Source organism: Oncorhynchus keta, chromosome 16 (genome assembly GCF_023373465.1).
Source record: "Oncorhynchus keta strain PuntledgeMale-10-30-2019 chromosome 16, Oket_V2, whole genome shotgun sequence".
NCBI classification, from domain to species: domain Eukaryota; kingdom Metazoa; phylum Chordata; class Actinopteri; order Salmoniformes; family Salmonidae; genus Oncorhynchus; species Oncorhynchus keta.
Window position 1 is genome coordinate 10,244,982 of NC_068436.1, and position 27,424 is coordinate 10,272,405.

Below are 27,424 nucleotides of genomic sequence, written 5' to 3' on the forward strand. Positions count from 1 at the left end.
CTTCAACCTAAGTGTATGTAAACTTCCGACTTCAACTGTATGGATGTATGTGTTGGATCACCTACTCATTCAAGGTTTTGTGCTATTCTATACATTGTAGTGAGGACATCAAAATTGTGAAATGACACATATGGAATTTACATTCTTCAAAGTAGCCACCCTTTGCCTTGATGACAGCTTTGCCCCCGCTTGGCATTCTCTCAACCAGCTTCATGAGCAATGCTTTTCCAACAGTCTTGAAGGAGTTCCCACATATGCTGAGCACTTGTTGGCTGCTTTTCCTTCACTCCAACTCATCCCAAACCATCTCAATTGAGTTAAGGTCAGGTGATTGTGGTGGCCAGGTCATCTGATGAAGCACTCCATCACTCTCCTTCTTGTTCAAATAGCCATTACACAGCCTGGAGGTGTTTTTTATTTGACCTTTATTTAGCTAGGCAAGTCAGTTAAGAACAAATTCTTATTTTCAATGACGGCCTAGGAACAGTGGGATAACTGCCTTGTTCAAGGGCAGAATGACAGATTTTTTTTTACCTTGTCAGCTCGGGGATTCCATCTCGCAACTACCTCATGAAGCTGGTTGAGAGAATGCGAAGTGTGCACAAAGCTGTCGAAGGGTGGCTACTTTGAAGAATCTCAAATATAAAATATTTCGATTTTTTTGAACACTTCATTTAAGATGGGATTAATTTAATTTAATGCCAAAGATACTCTTTAAAGAGATGGGGTTTCAGACATTTCAGAAGATGGGCAGGGACTCTGCTGTCTTAGCTTCAGGGGGAACCTGGTTCCATCATTGGGGTGCCAGGACAGAGAAGAGCTTTGATTGGGATGAGTGGGAGCTGATTCTCCGTAGGGGTGGCACAGACAAGAGACCAGACGTGGCAGAACAGAATGGTCAGGTTGGGATGTAGGGTTTGAGCAGTTCCCCTTGCTGCTTTGTAGGCAAGCACCATGGTCTTGTAGTGGATGCGGAGGTGACATGGAGAACTTGGGAAGGTTGAACACAGTCGGGCTGCAGTGTTTTGGATAAGTTGCAGGGGTTTGATGGCACAAGGGCGGAGCCCAGCCAACAGAGTTGCTGTAGTCTAGACTGGAGATTTACATTTACATACATTTACATTTAAGTCATTTAGCAGACGCTCTTATCCAGAGCGACTTACAAATTGGTGCATTCACCTTATGACATCCAGTGGAACAGCCACTTTACAATAGTGCATCTAAATCTTTTAAGGGGGGTGAGAAGGATTACTTTATCCTATCCTAGGTATTCCTTAAAGAGGTGGGGTTTCAGGTGTCTCCGGAAGGTGGTGATTGACTCCGCTGTCCTGGCGTCGTGGGGAGTTTGTTCCACCATTGGGGGCCAGAGCAGCGAACAGTTTTGACTGGGCTGAGTGGGAACTGTACTTCCTCAGTGGTAGGGAGGCGAGCAGGCCAGAGGTGGATGAACGCAGTGCCCTTGTTTGGGTGTAGGGCCTGATCAGAGCCTGGAGGTACTGAGGTGCCGTTCCCCTCACAGCTCCGTAGGCAAGCACCATGGTCTTGTAGCGGATGCGAGCTTCAACTGGAGGCCAGTGGAGAGAGCGGAGGAGCGGGGTGACGTGAGAGAACTTGGGAAGGTTGAACACCAGACGGGCTGCGGCGTTCTGGATGAGTTGTAGGGGTTTAATGGCACAGGCAGGGAGCCCAGCCAACAGCGAGTTGCAGTAATCCAGACGGGAGATGACAAGTGCCTGGATTAGGACTTGCGCCGCTTCCTGTGTGAGGCAGGGTCGTACTCTGCGGATGTTGTAGAGCATGAACCTACAGGAACGGGCCACCGCCTTGATGTTAGTTGAGAACGACAGGGTGTTGTCCAGGATCACGCCAAGGTTCTTAGCGCTCTGGGAGGAGGACACAATGGAGTTGTCAACCGTGATGGCGAGATCATGGAATGGGCAGTCCTTCCCGGGAGGAAGAGCAGCTCCGTCTTGCCGAGGTTCAGCTTGAGGTGGTGGTCCGTCATCCACACTGATATGTCTGCCAGACATGCAGAGATGCGATTCGCCACCTGGTCATCAGAAGGGGGAAAGGAGAAGATTAATTGTGTGTCGTCTGCATAGCAATGATAGGAGAGACCATGTGAGGTTATGACAGAGCCAAGTGACTTGGTGTATAGCGAGAATAGGAGAGGGCCTAGAACAGAGCCCTGGGGACACCAGTGGTGAGAGCGCGTGGTGAGGAGACAGATTCTCGCCACGCCACCTGGTAGGAGCGACCTGTCAGGTAGGACGCAATCCAAGCGTGGGCCGCGCCGGAGATGCCCAACTCGGAGAGGGTGGAGAGGAGGATCTGATGGTTCACAGTATCGAAGGCAGCCGATAGGTCTAGAAGGATGAGAGCAGAGGAGAGAGAGTTAGCTTTAGCGGTGCGGAGCGCCTCCGTGATACAGAGAAGAGCAGTCTCAGTTGAATGACTAGTCTTGAAACCTGTCTGATTTGGATCAAGAAGGTTATTCTGAGAGAGATAGCGGGAGAGCTGGCCAAGGACGGCACGTTCAAGAGTTTTGGAGAGAAAAGAAAGAAGGGATACTGGTCTGTAGTTGATGACATCGGAGGGATCGAGTGTAGGTTTTTTCAGAAGGGGTGCAACTCTCGCTCTCTTGAAGACGGAAGGGACGTAGCCAGCGGTCAGGGATGAGTTGATGAGCGAGGTGAGGTAAGGGAGAAGGTCTCCGGAAATGGTCTGGAGAAGAGAGGAGGGGATAGGGTTAAGCGGGCAGGTTGTTGGGCGGCCGGCCGTCACAAGACGTGAGATTTCATCTGGAGAGAGAGGGGAGAAAGAGGTCAGAGCACAGGGTAGGGCAGTGTGAGCAGAACCAGCGGTGTCGTTTGACTTAGCAAACGAGGATCGGATGTCATCGACCTTCTTTTCAAAATGGTTGACGAAGTCATCTGCAGAGAGGGAGGAGGGGGAGGAGGATTCAGGAGGGAGGAGAAGGTGGCAAAGAGCTTCCTAGGGTTAGAGGCAGATGCTTGGAATTTAGAGTGGTAGAAAGTGGCTTTAGCAGCAGAGACAGAGGAGGAAAATGTAGAGAGGAGGGAGTGAAAGGATGCCAGGTCCGCAGGGAGGCGAGTTTTCCTTCATTTCCGCTCGGCTGCCCGGAGCCCTGTTCTGTGAGCTCGCAATGAGTCGTCGAGCCACGGAGCGGGAGGGGAGGACCGAGCCGGCCTGGAGGATAGGGGACATAGAGAGTCAAAGGATGCAGAAAGGGAGGAGAGGAGGGTTGAGGAGGCAGAATCAGGAGATAGGTTGGAGAAGGTTTGAGCAGAGGGAAGAGATGATAGGATGGAAGAGGAGAGAGTAGCGGGGGAGAGAGAGCGAAGGTTGGGACGGCGCGATACCATCCGAGTAGGGGCAGTGTGGGAAGTGTTGGATGAGAGCGAGAGGGAAAAGGATACAAGGTAGTGGTCGGAGACTTGGAGGGGAGTTGCAATGAGGTTAGTGGAAGAACTGCATCTAGTAAAGATGAGGTCGAGCGTATTGCCTGCCTTGTGAGTAGGGGGAGAAGGTGAGAGTGTGAGGTCAAAAGAGGAGAGGAGTGGAAAGAAGGAGGCAGAGAGGAATGAGTCAAAGGTAGACGTGGGGAGGTTAAAGTCGCCCAGAACTGTGAGAGGTGAGCCGTCCTCAGGAAAGGAGCTTATCAAGGCATCAAGCTCATTGATGAACTCTCCGAGGGGACCTGGAGGGCGATAAATGATAAGGATATTAAGCTTCAAAGGGCTGGTAACTGTGACAGCATGAAATTCAAAGGAGGCGATAGACAGATGGGTAAGGGGAGAAAGAGAGAATGACCACTTGGGAGAGATGAGGATCCCGGTGCCACCACCCCGCTGACCAGAAGCTCTCGGGGTGTGCGAGAACACGTGGGCGGACGAAGAGAGAGCAGTAGGAGTGGCAGTGTTATCTGTGGTGATCCATGTTTCCGTCAGTGCCAAGAAGTCGAGGGACTGGAGGGAAGCATAGGCTGAGATGAACTCTGCCTTGTTGGCCGTAGATCGGCAGTTCCAGAGGCTACCGGAGACCTGGAACTCCACGTGGGTCGTGCGCGCTGGGACCACCAGATTAGGGTGGCCGCGGCCACGCGGTGTGGAGCGTTTGTATGGTCTGTGCAGAGAGGAGAGAACAGGGATAGACAGACACATAGTTGACAGGCTACAGAAGAGGCTACGCTAATGCAAGGAGATTGGAATGACAAGTGGACTACACGTCTCGAATGTTCAGAAAGTTAAGCTTACGTAGCAAGAATCTTATTGACTAAAATTATTAAAATGATACAGTACTGCTGAAGTAGGCTAGCTGGCAGTGGCTGCGTTGTTGACTTTGTAGGCTAGCTGGCAGTGGCTGCGTTGTTGGCACTACACTAATCAAGTCGTTCCGTTGAGTGTAATAGTTTCTACAGTGCTGCTATTCGGGGGCTAGCTGGCTAGCTAGCAGTGTTGATTACGTTACGTTGTGTTAAAAGAACGACAATAGCTGGCTAGCTAACCTAGAAAATCGCTCTAGACTACACAATTATCTTTGATACACAGACGGCTATGTAGCTAGCTATGTAGCGAGCTACGATCAAGCAAATCAAACCGTTGTGCTGTAATGAAATTAAATGAAAATGTGATACTACCTGTGGAGCGAAGCGGAATGCGACCGGGTTGTTGAGTGCGGAAGTTCTATTCAGTAGACGTTGGCTAGCTGTTGGCTAGCTAGCAGTGTCTCCTACGTTAAGGACGACAAATAGCTGGCTAGCTAACCTCGGTAAATTAAGATAATCACCCTAAGACTACACGCTCTAAACTACACAATTATCTTGGATACGAAGACAGCAAAGACAACTATGTAGCTAGCTAACACTACACTAATCAAGTCGTTCAGTTGAGTGTAATAGTTTCTACAGTGCTGCTATTCGGTAGAAGGTGGACGTTTGCTAGCTGGCTCGCTGCTGGGCAGATAGCAGTGTAGACTACGTTAGGACGACGAAATACGAAGTTGCAATAGAAGTGCTGACTGTTTCACTTTGTTGTCCTCTTTCTTTTCCTTTTTCTTCTGTCCTTCTTTTGTCCTTATTTTGTCTTCCTTTCTTCTGTTAACTAGATATTTTTTGTTGTTATTCTTTGTAAGCTAGCTAGCTTCTTCCAGGAGAGTCCCTAGCAACTGCTTAGCAACAAGTAAACAATTCTGCTAGCAATTCAGCTAGCTAAGATAACTGTACAATTTTATGAAAAATAGTTACTTTTTCAAAAGCCTGTCTTTTTTGGTTTGTTCCTTGTTTTGTCTTCTATTGAGTCTTGCAGTTTTCTCTTGATTTTTTTCGATGTACTTCACTCTAAAAAAACATTTAAATCTCAATATATACAGGAGCTCATTTTTCAGCAGCTGCTCAATTTAGAACTCCGGAACATTGGAGATGACAAGAGCCTGGATTAGGACCTGAGCCACTTCCTGTGGGAGGAAGGGTCGTACTCTACTGTTGTAGAGCATGAACCTGCAGGAGCAAATCACTGCTTTGAGGTTTGCAGAGAATGACAGGGTGTTGTCCATGGTCACACCAAGGTTCTTTGCACACTGAGAGGAGGACACTGTGGTGGAGAGGACTTGGAGTGAGCAGGGCTTCTCTTGGAGGAAGAGCAGCTCCTTCTTGTTGAGCTTGAGGTGTTGGGCAAACATTAACCTGAGATGTCTGCCAGGCACGCAGAGGGATGTGTATTTGTAGTTTTCATATTGTGTATGTAACACATGAGTAGTAAAGAAAAAATTTGACTTTTCATTGAAACACTCTTTAGTGTACATCACATCTTACCCTATTCTGCATACATCCAACAGCGCTTTATAACCAATATACACTTACTAAATATACCCCCACACTAACAAACACCCACTGTACACGTCAACATAGTTTAGTCAGGTTTGTCTGATTCATTTTGATTTATCATGGCTGACTCATATTTACCCACTACATCATATTTATGTCCACCATGATGGGTTTAATAACAATGAAGTCATTCTGTAACTACAGTATAGGACTCAAACGTAGTGGGGGTGAGTAAACACTCCTTGTTGAAAGTGTGTTTATTATCTGTGTGTGTCTGAAGGAGTGTATGTCTGTATCACTTGTCTCTTCCAGGGGGAGGGTCTGGGGAACACCACCTCTTGAGCCCACAGAGGAACCAGCTGAGCAGCATTGAGGTGAGCCCACTGTCTGAATGATATTAGGTCAGGGCCCGTTTCCACAATGCCTCTCAAGAGTCGGAATGCTGATCTAGGATCAGTTTAGCCTTTTAGCGCATAATGAATAATGGCTAGTGTCAACTCCCCCACATTCAACTCCCCCACAAGTCAGTAGTTCCACCTACATACACAAACAAACAGCATTAGGATATCTTAATGCATCTAGGAAATATAGACCTGTAAACACAGAGATACAATAGGTTGGAAATATCAACTATGACTAGATATGAATGTAAGCTTTACTTTTTGGGAGCTGATTAATAGACAACTTTCCAAGTCATGTGCTCTCATTCAGTGCTATATGGTCCTGCCTGACAAAAATACATAGTTACATGTTTATTTTTTATGTTGTGGCTATTGTAATCTGCTCTAAACAAGTGGACTCGGACATCGAAATTAGATTATTTTGGTTCTGAGGTTGCTTGAAAGATTTTGTATCTGTTGCTCCTAGTTTTGTAATTAGTCAGGCCATCAAATATTTTCTTTAGGGCCTCCATGTATTTTGCCTCAAATCCAATGGGTACAAAATCCAATATGGCTGCCATAATACCATTTGAATATAAATTGCACTTTTATTATTTTGTATTGTATTATTCTGTCTTTAAAATAGTTTCATAAAATAAAGTGCATTTGGAAAGTATTCAGACCCCTTGACTTTATCCACATTTTGTTAAGTTACAGCCTTATTCTAAAATGGATTACATTGATTTAAAAAACAATCTACACCCAATACCCCATAATGTCAAAGGAAAAACAGTTTTAGAAATGTTAGCAAATGTATTTGAAATATCACATTTACTTAAGTATTCAGACCCTTTCGTCAGTACTTTGTTGAAGCACCTTTTCCGCGATTACAGCCTCGACTCTTCTTGGGTAGGACGCTACAAGCTTGGCACACCTGTATTTGGGGAGTTTCTCCCATTCTCCTCTGCAGATCCTCTCACGCGCTGTCAGGTTGGATGGGGAGCGTCGCTGCACAGCTATTTTCAGGTCTCCCCAGAGATGTTCGATCGGGTTCAAGTTCGGGCTCTGGCTGGGCCACTCAAGGACATTCAGAGACTTGTCCCGAAGCCACTCCTGCGTTGTCTTGGCTGTGTGCTTAGGGTCATTGTCCTGTTGGAAGGTGAACCTTTGTCTTCGGACAATTCCTTTGACCTCATGGCTTGGTTTTTTTCCTCTGACATGCACTGTCAACTGTGGGACCTTATATAGACAGGTGTGTGCCTTTCCAAATCATGTCCAATCAATTGAATTTACCACAGGTGGACTCCAAGTTGTAGAACAATCTCAAGGATGATCAATGGAAACAGGATGCACCTGAGCTCAAATCTGAGTCATAGAAAAGGGGTTGAATTAGGGCCGATTTCAAGTTTTCATAACAATCGGAAATCAGTATTTTTGGGTGCCGATTTTTGTATTTTATTTTTTACACCTTTATTTAATCTTTATTTAACTAGGCAAGTCAGTTAAGAACACATTCTTATTTTCAATGACGGCCTAGGAACTGTGGGTTAACTGCCTCGTTCAGGGGAAGAAAGACAGATTTTAACCTTGTCAGCTCGGGGGATTCAATCTTGCAACCTTACAGTTAACTAGTCCAACGCAATAAGGACCTGCCTCTCTCTTGTTGCACTCCACAAGGAGACTGACTGCTTGTTACACAAATGCAGTAAGCCAAGATAAGTTGCTAGCTAGCATTAAACTTATCTTATAAAAAACAATCATAATCACTAGTTAACTACACATGGTTGATGATATTACTAGATATTATATAGCGTGTCCTGTGTTGCATATAATCTGACTGAGCATACAAGTATCTGACTGAGCGGTGGTCGGCAGAAGCAGGCGCGTAAACATTAATTCAAACAGCACTTTCCTGCGTTTTGCCAGCAGCTCTTCGTTGTGCATCAAGCATTGCGCTGTTTATGACTTCAAACCTATCATCTCCCGAGATGAGGCTGGTTGGCTAGTTAGCGCGCCGCTAATAGCGTTTCAAACTTCACTCGCTCTGAGCCTTAGGGTGGTTGTTTCCCTTGCTCTGCATGGGTAACGCTGCTTCAGTGTGGTGGCTGTTGTCATTGTGTTGCTGGTTCGAGCCCAGGGAGGAGCGGGACGGAAGCTATACTGTTACACTGGCAATACTAAAGTGCCTATAAGAACATGCAATAGTCAAAGGTTAATGAAATACAAATGGTATAGAGGGAAATAGTCCTATAATAACTACAACCTAAAACTTCTTACCTGGGAACATTGAAGACTCATGTTAAAAGGAACCACCAGCTTTCTTATGTTCTCATGTTCTGAGCAAGGAACTGAAACGTTAGCTTTCTTACATAGCACATATTGCACTTTTACGTTCTTCTCCAACACTTTGTTTTTGCATTATTTAAACCAAATTGAACATGTTTCATGATCTACTTGAGGCTAAATTGATTTTATTGATGTATTATATTAAGTTAAAATAAGGGTTAATTCAGTATTGCTGTAATTGTCATTATTACAAATACATTTTATTTTATAAATCGGCCGATTAATCGGTAGCGGCTTTTTTTTGGCCCTCCAATAATCAGTATCGGCGTTGAAAAATCATAATCGGTCGACCTCTAGTTTGAATACTTATGTAAATAAGGTATTTCTGTTTTTGTCTAAAACCCTGTTTTTACTTTGTCATTATGGGGTATTGTGTGTAGATTGACGAGGGAAAAAATAATTAAATCCATTTTAGAATAAGGGTGTAATGTAACAAAATTTGGAAAAAGTCAAGTGGTCTGAATTAGAGGTTGACCGATTAATCAGAATGGCCGATTAATTAGGGCTGATTTCAAGTTTTCATAAAAGTAGTGGAATGGGGTAATGGGTTTTTAATGAGTGTAGGTGTCTACGGCTATATGTAACTTTCTTAGAGGACCAGGATTAATTAAGGTAGCCTAGTGGTTAGAGCGTTGGGCGAATCTCCAAACTGACAAGGTAAAAATCTGTTGTTCTGTCCCTGAACAAGGCAGTTAACCCACTGTTCCTATGCAGTCATTGTAAATAAGAATTTGTTCTTAATTAACTGACTAGTTAAATAAAGGTTAAATTAAAAGATAGCATTTTATGTTGGTAGGCCTGGCCTCACACTCCAGTACTGTAGGTGGCGGTGTAGGCACCTACCATTTGGATGCGATCCGCCAACCAAATTCCAAAGGCTAAACGGAAGTAAATATGGCCAAGAACAATTTTCACTTTTGCGTTTGTCATTTAGACATTTTAATAACCATAGAATTCAAAATATGACGAATTTAACTGCACAGCACTAAATACTTACCCCAGATAATATTTAATTCGCGTTGGAGACAGGATTTGGATAGATGTTAACGTTGTCTAGTAAGTAACGCTAGCTGCTAACAATGGCAACGGGTTTTCACACTCAAATAGCCTCCATCATGGAGGTACTAGCGAATGCAGCCGTGGCAGAGATCTGTAAACTCGTAGACGACGACTATGCAGTGTTTCGTTTGGAAATAACTCAAAGCCAGAAAGAAAACAGGGCATTGCAGAGGAAACTTCAGCTAATCGAACTGAAGGTGGCACGGGAGCGCGCAGAGAAGACAATGCGAGAGCGCGTCCTCGCCAGTCGTCCCAGTAATGTCAAGATCCTCGACCGATACAGAGGAATGACAAGAGGTACATTTGGCATGGGTGGGGGGTCTTCTGTCAACCGCTTCCAATTTACTTTAGATGTGTTAACCAGAATCTGGTCTTGGTCAGTTTTGAGAAGGTATGCAATAGTTATCCTGATTACTAGCTACAGTATCTTGCACAAAGACACTCATATTTACTGCATTTCCTATTATTTGCTAATTGAAAACAATATGATGCATGGAACATAATCACTTGATCTATAAAAAGTATCTCCAGTGGTGCTTGGAGAAGTGGGTATACTTACATTTTGATCAAACGGTCTGCCTGGCGAAGGAAAGGCGCCCAGTGTGAAAATGTATGAGAAACCGTGACATACACTCTGAAAGACCTAAAACTATGAATCCCATATTGGTCTTTCAATATCAGGCCAACCCTAGCTCTACTGTGCAAGTGGGCTAATAGTAAGCCTACTATTGAAACAGATACATTAGGAAGTCAACGGAGTCAGAAATTCCCAGGTTTCAGATTTCCCCCCATTTTCTTTTTCTTCCGGTTTTTGCTCTCAAAGTCACACTTTTTTTAACAGAAAAACAACACATTTGTATGTTCTAAGTCCATAACAATGCTTGATCTACATCAGGAGACCACTTTCTAAGTATTTTTTTGTTGTTGTGTCGTTACCCTTTAATTTAAGTATGCAGGCACCTAGCACTGTTTGATTAGCTGTGTTTTTGTTTCACATGAGATGGAGAATAAATGGCCAGTGGATTGATTCAAATAATTACGTTTTGACAGATTTATAAATACTTTCATTGTCTAGCAGCCAAAGGCATTATCCTTGTCATATTATCAATCCATGATAGTTGTTGCATCTTTAGATCTCCCCTCTTTCAACATTTCTAACAGATATTTCTACCTCTGTCCATGAAACCGCTCTCGTATGTGGTGCACATTTTAGAACAGTGTTTTCTTGCAATTACATTTTCGATCGTTCACGCATAGGTCCTACCACCGTGTGTACATTGCTGCGTCTAAAATGTTAAGAAATAATAGTTTATCAACATCTTAAGATACAGGTTAAATAAAACATCTGTTCCATCAGCCGTATTCATAGATACGGCGTATACCTCCACCACACTACTTTGATACGTATCAGTGGGGATTTAGAAGTGAGTATATGCAATGCCCAATGTAAAAACAAGTGGGTATAAGCATATACCTGCCTATACCCCCCCCCCCCCACACCACTGTATATATCAAGAAGTTAGGCAAAGTGTTACATTACATCCTTACTAATTCTAGTGTCAATAGTGATATGTATGATTATTCTACAAATCTGTGAGTTGCTTCATTTAGGATCATCCTAAACTAAGATAGATATTGAACTATTTAATAATTAAGTCTATTGACACACTGTGCAAGAATGGTCCACCACCCAAAGGACATCTAGCCAACTTGACACAATTGTGGGGAGGATTGGAGTCGACATGGACCAGCATCCCTGTGGTACGCTTTCGACACCTTGTAGAGTCCATCCCCCGACGAATTGAGGCTGTTCTGAGGGCAAAAGGGCGTGCAACTCAGTATTAGGAAGGTGTTCCTAATGTTTTGTACATTCAGTGTATAATATAGCATTGAGCATTTACAGTAGCTAACCTAACCATCTCTTTTCCACCAATCACTCTCAGGTGAAGGACATCTCACTGTAGGCCACAAGAGCTTTCTGAAGCCAGCGGGACACAATACATGGAGAGATGACCAACCAATCACTGTTGATGAGGGGAGCGGAACCTCAACCCAGCACGTTATCGTGATAGAGGTTAGTGTAATAGTATTACATCCAGGGCCTAAAACTTACAAAAAATGTATACTTGGCACTGTGACAGGTAGATACATTTCTTACAATTTTTTTAATCTACCAGCCAAAATATTTTTTGCACCATTTTATAAAAATAAAAAATACAGATGAGCATGCTTAGTAGAGGCAATGACCTCCTTTTTTCTTGTCAGTCTGAAGATGCAAGTCCTGGGGTCAAGCTGGAGAGGTCTGATGGAGAGGAGGACCCACTGCACAGCAGAGACACCCAGACTGGAGTGGCTGGAGTAGCCCCCCCTGTAGCCACGGAGGACCCCATCACTGCCCCAGAGCTGCCCAGGCCCCGACATAGCATCACGGAGGTCAGTGGAACGCTGAACGCCGTCCTCAAGTCAGAGACCGATACAGAGACTTTAATGGGGCCACTGGGCTGTCCACCTGCTCCCCGCTCAGAGTATTTACTTTATGGTAACCCCAGCTCGAGGATGGATCTGTCCCATCAGGACTCAGGTGACACGTTTCAGACTGGCAATGATCCGTCCTGCTCATACGCTACAGAGATGATACCTGGTGACATGCCTGTGGGCTTAGATACACAGACTAATCCAATGAGAGGAGACTGGAACCAGTACAGTAGTAGTGTATACTCTGAAGGGCGCCTAGATAAGAAAGGAGAGGGTCTGGTCGTAGATGAGATGACTTTGAAAGTGGAGGGTGACGCTCCTCTGACATGGAATGAAGACCAGACTCATTTAGGAGGACAGTCGCAGGGCAACACGAGTGACTTCTTAGACTACAGGGAAAGCTTAGAGACAAATCTTAATGTCGCGACCCACTCACCTTTACACACACTCAGGGATCACAACCCAGTGTCCACATCGATGGCACCATCTGATTCACATGGCAGCGTCCTTTTCGATCAGGTATTGAACTCAAAGGTCCAAAGGGCCAAGGCTCAGGGAGGGGGAGCAACAACAGACGGTAAAGAGAAACGGTTCCTCTGCATGTTCTGTAACAAAGGCTTTAGCTGCCCCCAGAAGGTGGAGATCCACCAGAGGGTCCACACAGGGGTGAAACCCTTCAACTGTACGCAGTGTCACATGCGCTTTGCCCAGGCCTGCAACCTGAAGAGGCACCAGAGGGTCCACACAGGGGAGAAACCCTACAGCTGCCCCCAGTGTGAGAAGAGGTTCTCCCACCAGCACCATCTGAAGATGCATCTGAATGTTCACACGGGAGAGAGGCCATTTGCCTGTACACACTGCGGGAAGAGGTTCTCAGAGAGGAGCTCCCTCAGGATACACCAGCAGAAAAACCATTCCACTCTATAACATAGAAAGTAACCATTCCACTCGATAGCTTCTGACATTTAGATCAAAACCTGCATTAAATACAAAGATGAATTTTCAGTGTTGTCAGCAGAAAAGATCCACAGATGCCTTTGGAATAACAAGAGTAACAGATTTCAGTGTTGAATATTCCTGGGTAGATATTGCATCCAGATATTGTGTGATATATATAAGCCTAAAAGGTCTGTTACATATTGTGTTTGTATTGGGTAGGTTAAATTATGTTCACCAATGTCTTTCTTTGCTTCCATTCAACTACTTACACTGAACAAAAATATGAAGGCAACAATTTCAAAGATTTTACTGAGTTACAGGTCATATACCAAAATATGTCAATTTTTAAATAAATAAATACATTTGGTCCTATGGATTTCACATGACTGGGCAGGGGTGCAGCCATGGATGGGCCTGAGAGGGCATAGGCCCACCCACTGGTGAGCCAGGCCCAGGTAGAATCAGAATGAGATTTTCCCCCACAAAAGGGCTTTATTGCAGACAGAAACACTCATCAGTTTCATCAGCTTTCCAGTTGGCTGTTCTCAGACTATCCTGCATGTGAGGAAGCCAGATGCGGAGGTCCTGGGCTGGCAATGTTTAAATGTGGTTTGTGGTTGTGAGGCCAGTTGGACATACTGCTAAATTCTCTAAAACAATGTTGGAGGTGGCTTATGGAAGAGAAATGAACATTAAATTATCTGGCAACAGCTCTGGTGAACATTTCTGCAGTCAGCATGCCAATCGCACTCTCCCTGAAAAATGTAGACATCTGTGGCGGTGTGACAAAACAGTACATTTTTAGAGTGGCCTTTTAGTGTACCCAGCACAAGGTGCACCTTTGTAATGATCATTCTGTTTAATCAGATTCTTAATATGCCACACCTCTCCGGTGTATGGATTATCTTGGCAAAGGAGAAATGCTCACTGACAGGGATGTAAACAAATTTGCACAACATTTGACAAATAAGCTTTTGGTGCGTATGGACAATTTCTGGGATCTTTTATTTCAGCTTATGAAACATGGAACCAACACATTGCAATTTTCATATGGTGTATTTAAAATTGTTTTTTAATAAACACAAAATGGGACATGTAAGACTTTGAATGAGGCTCTCTTTAGCAGTGGTGGTACCCAAAGTCATACTGTAGTAAAAGTAAAGATACCTTAATAGAAAATTAATCAAGTGAAAGTCACCCACTAAAATACTACTTGAGTAAAAGTCTAAAAGTATTTGGTTTTAAATATACTTTATTTAAGTATCTTACAATCAAAGCATGTGTTTAGTGAGTCCACCAGGTATGTTTTCTTGTTAAGTGTGTGAATTAGGCAATTTTCTTGTCCTGCTAAGCATTCAAAATGTAACAAGTACTTTTGGGTGTCAAGAGAAAATGTATGGAGTAAAAAGTACATTTATTTTTATTAGGAATGTCGTGGAGTAAAAGTAAAAGTTGTCAAAAATATAAATATTAAAGTACAGATACCCAAAAAAACACTTAAGTAAAAATACTTGAAAGTACTGCTTAAGTACTTTACACCACTTCTCTTTAATATACATCACATCTGATCTCACCCTATTCTGCATACACCCAACTGCGCTTTATAACCATTAAATTTAAGGCCTACTAAATATACCTACATATCAAATGTTATTTGTCACATAAAATGTGCTTTGTAAATAACAGGTGTAGACTAACAGTGAAATGCTTACTTACGGGCCCTTCCCATGCAGAGAGAAAAAAGGAATAAAATCACAATGAGTAGCGATAACTTTGCTATATACATGGGGTGCAAGTACCGAGTCAATGTACAGGGGGACGAGGTAATATCAGTCTTATTGCTGCCAAGCAGTTGCCTAACCAAGCGGTGATGCAGCCAGTCAAAATGCGCTCAATGGCGCAGCTGTATAACTTTTTGAGGATCTGAGGGCCCATTCCAAATCTTTTCAGCCTCCTGAGGGGGAAATGGTGTTGTGCCCTCTTCATGCCTGTTTTGGTGTGTGTGGACCATGTTAATTCATTAGTGATGTGGACACTAAGGAACTTGAAGCTCTCGACCCGCTCCACTACAGCCCTGTTGATGTGGACGGGGGCGTGCTGGCCCTCATTTTCCTGTAGTCCACGATCAGCTACTTTGTCTTGCTGACGTTGAGGGAAAAGTTGTTGTCCTGGCACCACACTGCCAGGTCACTGACCTCCTGTCTATAGGCTGTCTCATCGTCGTCGGTAATCAGGCCTACCACAGTCGTGTCGTCAGCAAACTTAATGGTGTTGGAGTAGTTTGCGCCCACGCAATTGTGGGTGAACAGGGAGTATAGGAGGGGACTAAGCACGCACCCCTGAGGGGCGCCCGTGTTGAGGATCAGTGTGGTGGATGTGCCTACCCTCACCACCTGGGGATTACCCGTCAGGAAGTCCAGGAGAGGGGAGGTGTTCACAATATACAGGGCATTCGGAAAGTATTCAGACCCCTTTACTTTTTCCCACATTTTGTTATTTACAGCTTTATTCTAGAATGGATGGAATCAAAATCCTCATCAATCAACACACAATAGCCTGTGATGACAAAGCGAACGCAGGTTTAGAAATTTTAGCCATCGTATTAAAAATAGAGAAACATTAATGCCTTATTTCCGTAAGTATTCAGACCCTTTAATATGAGATTTGAGCTCATTTGCATCCTGTTTCAATGTGATCATCCTTGAGATGTTCCTACAACTTGATTGGAGTCCACCTGTGGTAAATTATATCTATTGGGCATGATTTGGAAAGGCACTCCGCTGTCTATATAAGGTCCCACAGTTGACAGTGCATGTCAGAGCAAAAATCATGCTATGAGGTCAAAGGAATTGTCCTTAGAGCTCCGAGACAGGATTGTGGCGAGGCAAAAGATGTCTGCAGCATTGAAGGTCCCCAAGAACGCAGTGGACTCCATAATTCTTAAATGGAAGAAGTTGGGAACCACCAAGACTCTTCCTAGAGCTGGCCGCCTGACCAAACTGAGCAATAAGGGGAGAAGGGTCTTGGTCAGGGAGGTGAACAAGAACCCGATGGTCACTCTGACTGAGTTCTAGAGTTCCTCTGTGGAGATGGGAGAACCTTCCAGAAGGACATCCATCTCTGCAGCCCTCCACCACTCAGGCCGTTATGGTAGTGTGGTCAGACGGAAGCCACTCCTCAGTAAAAGACACATGACAGCCCGCTTGGAGTTTGCCAAAAGGCACCTAAAGGACTCTCAGACCATGAGAAACCAGATTCTCTGGTCAGATTAAACCAAGATTTAATCTCTTTGGCCTGAATGCGAAGCGTCACGTCTGAAGGAAACCTGTCACCATCCCTACGGTGAAGCATCGTAGTGGCAGCATCATGCTGTGGGGATGTTTTTCAGCGGCAGGGACTGAGACTGTACAGAAAAGTACAGAAAGCTCCTTGATGAAAACCTGCTCCAGAGTGCTCAGGACCTCAGACTGGGGCAAAGGTTCACCTTCCAACAGGACAACGACCCTATGCTCACAGCCAAGACAATGCAGGATGCACTTCAGCACAAGTCTCTGAATGTCCTTGAGTGGTCCAGCCAGGGCCCGGACTTGAACCCGATCGAACATCTCTGGAGAGACCTGAAAATAGCTGCCCAGCCAACCTGACAGAGCTTGAGAGGATCTGCTGAAAAGAATGGAAGAAACTCCCCAAATACAGGCGTGCCAAGTTTGTAGCGTCATACCCAAGAACACTTCAGGCTGTAATCACTGCCAAAGGTGCTTCAACAAAGTACTGAGTAAAGGGTCTGAATACTTATGTAAATGTGATTTTTATTTTATTTAAATTATACATTTGCAAGGGGTCTGAAACACCTACTGTACACTTCAAAATGTTTAGTCAGGTTTGTCTGATGAATTTTGACTTATAAGTCATAGCTGACTTATTTTTACCCACAACATCATATTTATCTTCACCATAACTACAGTATAGGACTCAAACATAGTGGGGATGGGTAAACACTCCATGTTGAATGTGTTTATTATCTGTGTGTGCGTTCTATCACGTGCAAGTAAATTGACGATTTTAATTGGCTGATGCACATTTTGTGACGGAGCAACTGTTTTGAATTTAAACTGTTTCTAATGTTCACAAGTATGGCCCATCCATCATTAAAGTGTGTTTATCTGTGTGTATGTACCTGAGGTAGTGTATGTCTGTAATCTGTATCACCTGTCTCTTCCAGGAGGAGGAGGGTCCAGAGGTGCTGCTGGTGAAGGATGAGGGGTGTGAGGAGGATCTTGGGAACCCTGAGGAGACCATGGTCATGGAGGACAACCAGACTACACCTCCTGAACCCACAGAGGAACCAGCTGAGCAGCACAGGACCACACAGAGTCTCACTGAGGTGAGCCCACTGTAAACTACAGTCTGAATGGTATTAGATTGGTATCAAATTGTATTTGTCACATGTGCCAAATACAACGCCTTACAGGGACATTTTTACTTACAAGCCCTTAACCAACAATGCAGTTTTAATAAAAGTAAGTATTTACTAAATAAACTGAAGTAAACGAGAAATAATTATGAAAAAAAAACAAGAAAATTGAAAAATATCAAATAATTAAAGAGCAACAATATCAAGGCTATATACAGGGGGTAACGGTACAGAGTCGATGCACAGGGCCACAGGTTAGTCAAGGTAATTGAGGTAATATGTACATGTAGGTAAAGGTAAAGTGACTGCATAGATAATTAACAGAGAGTAGCAGCAGTGTAAAAGTGTGTGTGTGGAGGGGGGTTCAATGCAAATTGTCCGGGAAGCCATTTGATTAGATGTTCAGGAGTCTTATGGCTTGGGTTAGGGCTGGGCGATATGGCCAAAATCTCATATCCTGATATAGGTCATTTCATATCCCAGTAACGATACATATCACATTTTCTGTAAAGTCAATGAATAAATAGTTTATATAAAATGACCACATTTAAAGGCATATTTCTTATTACATTTTGAATTATGCTCAAAAAATAAAATGTATTTGCAGTTGGTACCTTGAGTCGAGTGTTTCTCACCATGGAAATTGAGGCCATGTCTTTGCAGATGTAAGTTGTATCGGCAGCTGCTTTCTCCTTCCATCTTCATGTTTCTTTGCCATATGGTGTGCCGTAGGCAAAAGCCTCTTGCAACGTCTGAGTCGGGGGTTTGTTTTGAGCACTCAACTATTTTTGGGGGTCTCATCCGTAGACTCTCTCCGTACTGTTTCACAGGATTATTGCATAGGTGGTAAAAGAGGTTAATGGTGTTTGAGCATGTTGTTGGGACCGGCCTGCGGCATATTTTGCGGAGGACGGTTTTCTGGTCCGTGTCAGATTTTTCATACCCAAACCACGTCCCATGCGACCGAAGTTGCCCCTCATTTAGGTACGAGCTCCGTGTTTTGTGTCGCGTTCACTCTCTTCCATGTTTGTTTGTGTTGCAAATGTCCTTCCGCACGGCAAAGTGACGTCCAATTACCGCAAAGAGTGTGATTTGCGACACAACGAAATAAACGATAGAGCATAATATGAATTGATAGACGCCCCAGGTCTTGATTACATTTTGTCTTAAGTGTGGGCCTTTGAATTTTCAATCCATTTTAATTAGTGTCATGTAATTAAATCAACTAATACATTTGCATCGTGTCAAATCAACAATTATGCACAGTACTCATAGCAATCCTTCATTTCCCAATCAGAAGATGCTCATAGCAGATTTATTTATCCAACATCCTCTCACTCTGTATCTCTTACAGTCAGTAGACATGGAGGATGGGAAGCCTGATCTGCTTCTGGTCAAAGAGGAGACAATAGAAGATGGACCAGAGAGCATTGATCTGCTGAGTGGACTAAAGATGGGGGAGCAAGGTAAGGGAGAAATACATATAACCTACATACAGTAATAGAATAGTGATGCACCTGGTTATTATTATTTCTTCATTTATACAATGAAATCAATACAACTTGTGTTTATATACAAAAACACACATTATAATGTACGAACTTGACCAGGTAATTGACTCAAAAAATGAGTCCCCTTTAGTCAGTCAACTTCGGTACAACATACTATGGGGAGTCACACTCTCGCGACTTCGGTTGAAAGATCTACAATCACGCCTGACAAGGCCAATGAAATACGTGCCTCGCTGGAAGCCCCGCCTTCCACAGGTGATAAGCATGAGGCACAGATTCCTTCCTTCAATTATTCTGCTCTTCACCTCGGTGTAAACAGGAAGGATTCACACTACTACAACAAACAATTGGAAAACGAGACTTACGTTGCGCCAACTAAACTGTCCCATAGTGGTAGGGCGTGCTCACCTTCTGGATGTTGTGTGCTTTAGTTTGTATTTGTTATCATACGTTTCCTAATCACAAACAATTAGTTATGCTTCAATTTGCTAGAAGAAAATGAGTAAAACGGTTAAGAAAGAGACCGAGACGACGATGTGTACATTTCCCCCAGTCATGCAGTTATACTATTTCTCTGAAAGATACTCACGATTTATGTGTATTTTGTCTCGGCTTGGAGCATGCTCAGGTGGCCCTCGCTCGAACCAGTCCGTGTGCGCATTGCCACATACTGCGTGCAAACTCCCTGGAAAGACATGTCGAATTCTTGAAAAAGCTTGGAGCTTCCGATGGCGACATTCCTTTCCTGGATGCTGGTACCTCGCCTGGGACTGAGGTGCAGGAAGCAGAGAGAGACTTGGGGCTTTGGTGGAACTAGCCTCCCAGCTAGGAGGTAGTGAGCTGGCTGGTTTGTCTCCCATGATGACATACAGGGCACAGGTTCGGATGACAACTTGGTGTTCTGGATACTCCAGGAGTTTCTCGGAAGAGGACTTAGTTCCAGGACAGCCACATCACGCTACGTGAGTAGTGTGGGAAACCCTCGTATCCAACACATTGTTCATAGAATTGTGCTGCAGGGTGGCTATACATTTGGAGTTGAAGTGGCCATGTTCACACCCGCGGCAGAAGTTATCAAGGTTCGGTGGGAAGTACCTGCCCCCTGTGGTTGCCACAGTCAAGCACCACCTACCCCTGTTTCTGTATTTCGAAGAATTTACGACAACCTAGTCCAACCCGCATTCAGATAAGCTGATGCTGCATGGTATGCCCCCTTCATGGATCTGGAGGGGATGGATTGGGCGGGGCTGGGCTGGTGCACACGCCTCTAGTTTATAGCAAGCTACCTGGCTACCTAGCCTGTTGGATAACAAGGGTGTGGCTAATACAGATCCTACACTTCCTAACAAGCACTGTCGTTTTTTCAGCTGGTCAGTTGGATAAGATGTATCGTGCCGAGGGGGTGGCTGATTTCTGTCGTCTGTAGCTGTACTGCAGATCTACCAGACAGAGTTGATGCCGGAGCTGGGCACTTATTTGGCTGCAGGAAAGCCCCATGCAGAGCTCCTGGATGAGATTTGTGTTACGGCTGACTTCATTCTGTGCACGTCCCGGTGCACCGTTCTGGCACTCGGGAAGAGCAGGGTGGTGGCACACTATCGTCTTTGACGTTTTCAGATAGAGAGGGACCGACAAATGTCCTCCGGGGATGTCTGGTTCGGCCCTGGAGGCCATGTACGCCTAGTTCAAGCAGTGCGCTTTTCTCCCTTTGAAGTCCTTTGGGGATGCTGGGCCTGCTAAGCGGGCTGTCCCGGGGGCCCGGCCCAGCACAAGGTCGGACCAGCTTGATTGCCAGACGCAACGTCTGTTTGCCTGGCCAGGGGTGACATGGTCCTGCCACGGCGCGGGGAAGGATACTTCAGGTAAACGTTTCCACCTAAACACATTGCTTCAATCCCATTGTTTGTGAGTTTCAAGAGTGTTGTGTATTCCACATGAGTTCAATAAAACATATCCCTCCACAATCAAACATAAGTTCGTTGAGAGTGGTGGAAACTTATTTTTCCCATGCCACTACTGGGGGCATCATGCCCCCTCAGATGGCACTTTACAGGAGACTCGCTGCCTGCTCTGACCAATGGCGCACATGCGCAGTGTCGCCCTGGGTCACGCAAACAGTGACTACAGACTACAATTCTTTGTACGAATCCCCCCCCACGTTTTGCAGCGTCATCACGTCAACTGTTCTCCTGGCCTCAGTGCCAGTATTAAGGGAGGAAATATCCTTCCTGCTCCAGAATAGGCAGAACGAGTGGTTTATCTGTTGGAAGCTCAAGACAGCTGGTACGATCTATTTCCTGGTTACGAAAATGGATGGCAGTTTAAGCCCTGTTCTAGACATGCGTGCCCTGAACAAGCATTTCAGAGTTCACAAGTTCAAAATACTCATAGACTAGTGGCTGTTACGGTCCGTACACCATCGGCCTAAAGGATGCGTACTTTCATGTGCCCATGTACCCCAGTCACAGAGGTCACGAGGTTCCATTTCGAGGCTATATTCTACAAGTTTTTGGTACTCCCGTTCGGCTCGTCCCTCTCGCCTCGTCTTTTCACAGGTGGTGGAGGCAGCTCTGGTACCCATCAGAGGCTGAGTGTGTTGGCCTATCTGGACGATTGGCTGATAGCAGTCAAAGGAACAAGCAGGCTAGTTAGACTCATCCTTAAATTGTGCTTTTTCTATCCCCAGAGAGGGTGTTTGGGTTCCAGCTCTGCCTGGCCCAATTTTGGTTTGGGTGCACAGTACATTTTCGCAAGTTTCATCTGCCTACTGGGGATGATGGCTTCTATGATGGTGGTCATTCCCTCAGGATTATTATTGATGCAGCTGTTCCAGTGCTGATTCCGATTAACTTTGATACATCTCGCCGGTCAATTCCGGTGTCCCCGACATGCCTTCGGGCACTGGGCCAGTGGAGGGATTCCCAGCTACTGTCGCAAGGGGTTCTCATGGGCCAGGTGTTGTCCCACAAGGTGGTCACAAAAGACTCACCCCCCCCCGAGGGGTGGAGGCGTGCTGTGCGAAGGGTTACTCAATTCGTAAAGTATGGACGGTGTCATAGAGCCCGGCATATCTATTACCTGTAACTTCTGACAGTGTACTCGGCACTCAGGAGTGGAGACTAGGGCCATCATAGATTTTTATGCATCACCAGAAAACGCACCATGTCGTCTAGTTCTCATTGAGGGACCAGAGTGCCCAGTTGGAAACGATCGCTCTGGTGCACCAGTGGCCTCACCCTCCTTTACGCGTTTCCGCCAGTGGTTCTGATTCAGCACACATTGGAGAGGGTGTGCCGGGAAGGCTTACCATTGATTCTTGTGGCTCCCCGTTGGCCCAGGCAGCCTTGGTTTTGAAGACATCATTCGCCATTTAGGTGGGGACCTGTGGCAATTCCCGTAATTGACGGAGCCTCACCAGGGGCCCACCCCCTGATTGTGCGGTTCCTGTAAGGTGTACATCGTCTCAGACCGGTCTCTAAACCTATTGCGCCGACATGGGACTTGGCTCTGGTTTTAGAGGCACTATGTGCTGCCCTCTTTGAGCCTCTGGAGTCAGTGGATCTGAAGATCCTCTCCTAGAAAAGGTCTCTGCTCATGGCTTTGGCCTCAGTTAAACTTGATGGACTTTCACGCGTTATCCGTACACTCTTCCTGGACTCCGTTCGCTTAAGGCGACTAAAGGTGACAATGTGGCCTCCCTGAAAGTCATGTCCTTTAGCTTTAGAGCTATTTCCCTTTTCACCTCCTCGTTTTGCTTCTGAAGAGCAAAAGAGGTAACATGTCCGGTGTGCGCTTTACGCACGTACTTTGAACTGACCTGGGATATCCAATTACGTGACCAGCTTTTTGTATGTGTTGCTAATCCAGCTTGTGGCAAGGAGCTCTCTAAGCAGAGTCTCTCCCACTGGGTTGTGGAGGCTATCGCCCTGGCATATAGCGGCAAGGGTTCCCTAGCTGTGGCAGCTCCCACTTCACAAGAGGTCTGGCAGCGTCTTGGGCATTGTTTAAAAGGTTGACTAGAGGAGATACTTGTGCTGAGGCGAGTTGGGCATCACCACAGACGTGATATTTTATTGCGTGGATGTCACAGCTCCCAGTGTAGCCGACAGTGTGCTTACGGCTGTGACCGGAAGTAACCAGAAAGCGCGCTGTGTGCGCAATACCCAGGTCTGGGAGGTCTGCCATGAGCTGTTTAATTTAGTATCCGTTGGGTTCTGCATGGGGCGTGATTCTATTTCCCCATAGTATGTTATAATGAAGTGGACTGACTGAAAGGGAACGTAATGTTATTGCTATAATACAGTTCCCCGATGGAGAGAAATTAGGTACAACATTTGTCTGGCCCCGCGCCACCCGTTCCTGGGCTCGATGAAAAGCAGTATTAAATGGAAGGAATCAATCCAGTTTCACTCCTACAGGGAACAGTAGTTATAGTCACAACATTATGTTTTCTCTGCCATGTTTGTAAAATCTGTTTTGTTACCTCTTCCTTCAGGTGGTTGGTTGGAGGCTAACAGAGGAGACTGGATGGCCATTTTGGATTCCCAGTCCGATGCAGTTAAGGGACCAGGGGAGAACGTCACTGAGCAGGCCAGGACCAGAGGCGACATAGTAGAGGTCTGTGGGTGGGACAGCGTCCTCAACTCTGGGCCTGGGATCAATAAGGTTAACCACAACCAGAAACAGACAGACAAACACAAAACAACAACTGAACTTAGTCTCTATGACAACAGACTGGCTGAGACCACAGCGAGGCGTAGATTTGGTCTACGGGGACAGGGAGGTGTCCGTATGCGGCTGGAGAGAACAGACACTGACTCCGCTAGCGATGCTCCGTCCTGCTCCTATAGTTGTGATTCAGAGAGACTGATGGCGCCTCAGGTTAACCCTCCAACAGGTGCTTCCTTCAGCCTGCCTTCTATAGGATCTATCAACTGGAACATGGATGCTGTGACAACACAGACACTCCCTGGCCTTCATCCTCCTCACACTCTCCTAATGTTAAACCAGACCTCAGACAATGCTTCAACACTAAATGGCTACACAAGCCCATTGACAAATGACAGTAGTAGAGACGGAATCAGTAAAGAGAAGCGCTTCCTGTGTTTGTTCTGTGGGAAAGCTTTCAGTTTCCCCAAACAGGTGGAGATCCACCAGAGGATACACACAGGGGAGAAACCATTCGGCTGCCACCTGTGCCGGGCCCGTTTCTCCCGATCGACCCACCTGAAGAGGCACCAGAGGGTCCACACAGGGGAGAAACCCTACAGCTGTCCACAATGTGAGAAGAGGTTCTCCCACCAGCACAATATGAAAGTGCACCTGAAGGTCCACACGGGAGAAGCCGTTCGCCTGTACGCACTGCGGGAAGAGGTTCTCAGAGAGGAGATATGTCAGGATACACCAGCAGAAAATGCACACGACCCATGTATAGAGTATAGTGACATGTAATGTATAGTACAAGCATTTTGCTACACCTGCAATAACATCTGCTAAACGTGTGTGTGGCCAATATAATTTGATTTGATGATTTAGTACTAGATAGTTTGTAGTTCATTCTGTTAGTTTGGGATGTAGTAGGGAACTGGATGAGGTGAACTGGGGAAAGAAAGAGAGTGAGACAGAGTAGATGATATGGTGATGGTTGGTGTGATGGTGTCTGTAAAAATGCTTCACTGATGTAAAGTGACAACCTTGTCCTATTTGTGTGCAGTGTAAAGTTTGATCCTTTTCAAAAGTATTCTAAATGTAATTTGATCAAAGTGAGGGTACCAGATTTACAGAAAAGGTCAAGTGTTACCATAATGAGAAGTTATTCGACTTGTCACGTATCATTTTATGCACTAAAAGTACTATAATTCACATTATGAGTGTAGGACTATTTGATTGAAATTAAATAACACAACATTGACTGTGCTGACTGACTTAGTTATTTTTGTATCATTGCAGGGACTGAGTTTCCCTTATCTCAGTCAAAACAAACATTATACTTAATTCACATATGGACATTTTTTATAATAAACTACATTGGCTCCATATTGTTAGGTACTTGAATCACAGTGTTAGAGATGGGCTTGACTGTGGTTAACATTTTATAATATTATGTTTGTGTTACGGTAAAGTTTCTTATATAAATCTTCTGTTCAATTTGTGTTTACTGTCTGCAGTCCATGGGGGACCTGCTGATATCCAGTGTTGCTGGTTTTGAGAGATTTTACCACGGAAGTGGCTGGTCTTAAACCATTGCCAAAGATCAGGAGCCGTCGCTGTTCCTTCTGAGTAGAAACCGGTACCGAACCACAAGGGCCAGAGACTCCACCACTACACAGAACACAAGCTGCGGACAGATGGATTCAATAACTTCAGTCCTGGTGGTCATCAGGGAGACAGAGGCTCCAGTCAGGGATCCAGTCTGCAGCCCAGACCCTTCTCTTCACAGTCTCAGTGCAGGGATGAAGCAGGGCCTGGGGCTGATAGAGATAGACCCTCCTGTTCCTATGATACAAACACCACAGTGTCCATGATGAACAGAGCAGGTCACCCTGGGCTTCAGCCTTCACAGAGAGTGGTGGGAGACTCCCCTGGTGGTAGTCTATCAGCAAGTCTGTCTTCTCCTTCAGGGTCTTGTCTAATGCCTGGTGACTGAGTTCATAGAAAGACTGGGTCTAGCCTTCCTTAGCTACCTCAGTACAGACAGGGTCAGGATGAGCGTTCAACACGAAAGTTACCTAGCCTACATCACAGCACACAATCCCAACAACACGCAAAACAATGTCTAGAGGGAGCTCAAAGACTAGCTACCTGAGGGTGGGTGGCTCCTGCTTCTCTCTCCTCTAGTGTCATTGGGTCACAACGTGGGAGGTTGAGCATTAGGATGGACGCCGACAAGTCGTACCCCTCCACGTTTGGGAATCACTTTACTGAGGCGAACTGTGAATAAGCACCAGACCGTTCACATCAAGGAGAGGTCCTTCAAGTGCAAACTATGTTACAAGAGCTTCTCCTTCCTGACTAACCTTACCAGACATAGGAGTGTCCACAAAGGGGAGAAATCGTAGCAGTGTGGCTTGAGATGTACACAGGGGAGATCTGGGAAACCATTCTTTGGTGACATATTATAGTTATCATGTGAAGTGTCTTGGGTAAGAGGGTAATTAACCACATTATTAACCCTTCGTTAACTTGTCATTTGAAACAGGTATAAACAAATACCTGTTTTTAGAGAGAAAGTAAACATGGACTAGAACAGGACAGTTAAATATTTACCTTACTGAGGTGATGTAGATGGAATAAAGTCATATTATTTTCTACACTATTCTTGCTAACACACTGTTCTTTATTAACAAGTATGCTATTAGCTTGAAAGATACTGATCATAGGAGATGGTGGTAGCTTTCAGGAGTGTGTGAAATATTTTTGTTATTTTCACAATTGGGAGTTATGGGCACAGTAGCTGCCATGAACGTGCTGGGTTTTGATGAATAAACAAGATGTAGGTGTTGAGGCTTGACCCCAGATATCACTAGTTACACCCAAAAGTACTCATTCCATTTTGAATGCTAAGCGGGATGGGAAAATGGTCCAATTCATGTACTTATCAAGAGAACATTCCTGGTCATTCCTACTGCCTCTGATCTGGCAGACTCACTAAACACACATGCTTCGTTTGTAAATTATGTCTGAGTGTTGGAGTGTGCCCTTGGCTATTTGTACATTTAAAAACCAAGAAAATGGTACCGTCTGGTTTGCTTAATATAAGGAATTTGAAATAATTTGTACTTGTACTTTCAATACTTAAGTATATTTCAGCAATTACATTTCGATGCTTAAGCGTATTTAAAACCAAGTACTTTTATCATTTTACTCAAGTAGTATGTTACTGAGTGACTTTCACTTTGAATTGAGTCATTTTCTATTAAGGTATCTTTACTTTTACTCAAGTATGAATATTAGGCACTTTTTCCATCACTGTTAATAAACTGCATGCTTTCCCAAGTTGTAGTGAGAGGACAACACAACATAACACAGCATGACTCCAAGTTTACTTTGATATGATAGTTATTATAGCAATATTTGCGCATAAAGGCGTTTCCACCGCCATTTCTCGCATAATTTATTTAACTGACACAAAAAGATCCCACCACGTCGAACGAACAAATTGCCTGTCGGCATTATAAAATTGTACCGGCATTTCATGTTTCCGTCAGTCCTGTCGTTGCTTTTTTCATGCACAGGTAATTTATCTGCATGAAATTGTTGGATGGAAACGTGGTTACTGACTTATCTCTGAACAGGGGGGAAAAAACAACAGCAAATTCACTAATACATTACATAGGATGAAGAAACAATACTCCATGCCGCAACTCCATACTATTTGTAAGACATAGAAAACTGATCATGTATACCTACCTACCTGGTCTCAGAGCATTTTGTACCTAACATTGTACCTAATGTT

The 27,424-nt window shown here is 44.8% G+C and overlaps 2 protein-coding genes across 4 annotated transcripts in view; both read left to right on the top strand.

The window, feature by feature from the left end:
- Nucleotides 1-27,424, top strand: part of LOC118395591 (zinc finger protein 28-like) — a 102,965-nt gene that overhangs the window by 42,894 nt on the left and 32,647 nt on the right. The window lies entirely within an intron of this gene.
- Nucleotides 9,336-26,318, top strand: LOC118395565 (zinc finger protein 7-like). 2 transcript variants are annotated; one of them, XM_035789391.2, is made up of 6 exons: nt 9,371-9,927; nt 11,574-11,704; nt 11,896-12,063; nt 17,267-17,428; nt 18,813-18,924; nt 23,465-26,318. In XM_035789391.2, the coding sequence occupies exons 1-6, from the start codon at nt 9,651-9,653 to the stop codon at nt 24,418-24,420; spliced, it is 1,806 nt and encodes a 601-aa protein (XP_035645284.1). In that variant the 5' UTR covers nt 9,371-9,650; the 3' UTR covers nt 24,421-26,318. The 2 variants fall into 2 exon arrangements, with proteins under 2 accessions (XP_052321114.1, XP_035645284.1); XM_052465154.1 differs by lacking the exons at nt 18,813-18,924; nt 23,465-26,318 and having other exon boundaries at nt 9,336-9,927; nt 11,896-13,040; nt 17,267-17,329.

Bases quoted from the DNA above. Each gene is read 5' to 3' on its own strand.
- LOC118395565 (XM_035789391.2), top strand. From the start codon at position 9,651: ATGGCAACGGGTTTTCACACTCAAATAGCCTCCATCATGGAGGTACTA. The intron at 11,705-11,895 runs GTTAGTGTAATA...TTTTCTTGTCAG, and splicing joins AGCACGTTATCGTGATAGAG to TCTGAAGATGCAAGTCCTGG. The intron at 17,429-18,812 runs GTGAGCCCACTG...TATCTCTTACAG, and splicing joins CCACACAGAGTCTCACTGAG to TCAGTAGACATGGAGGATGG.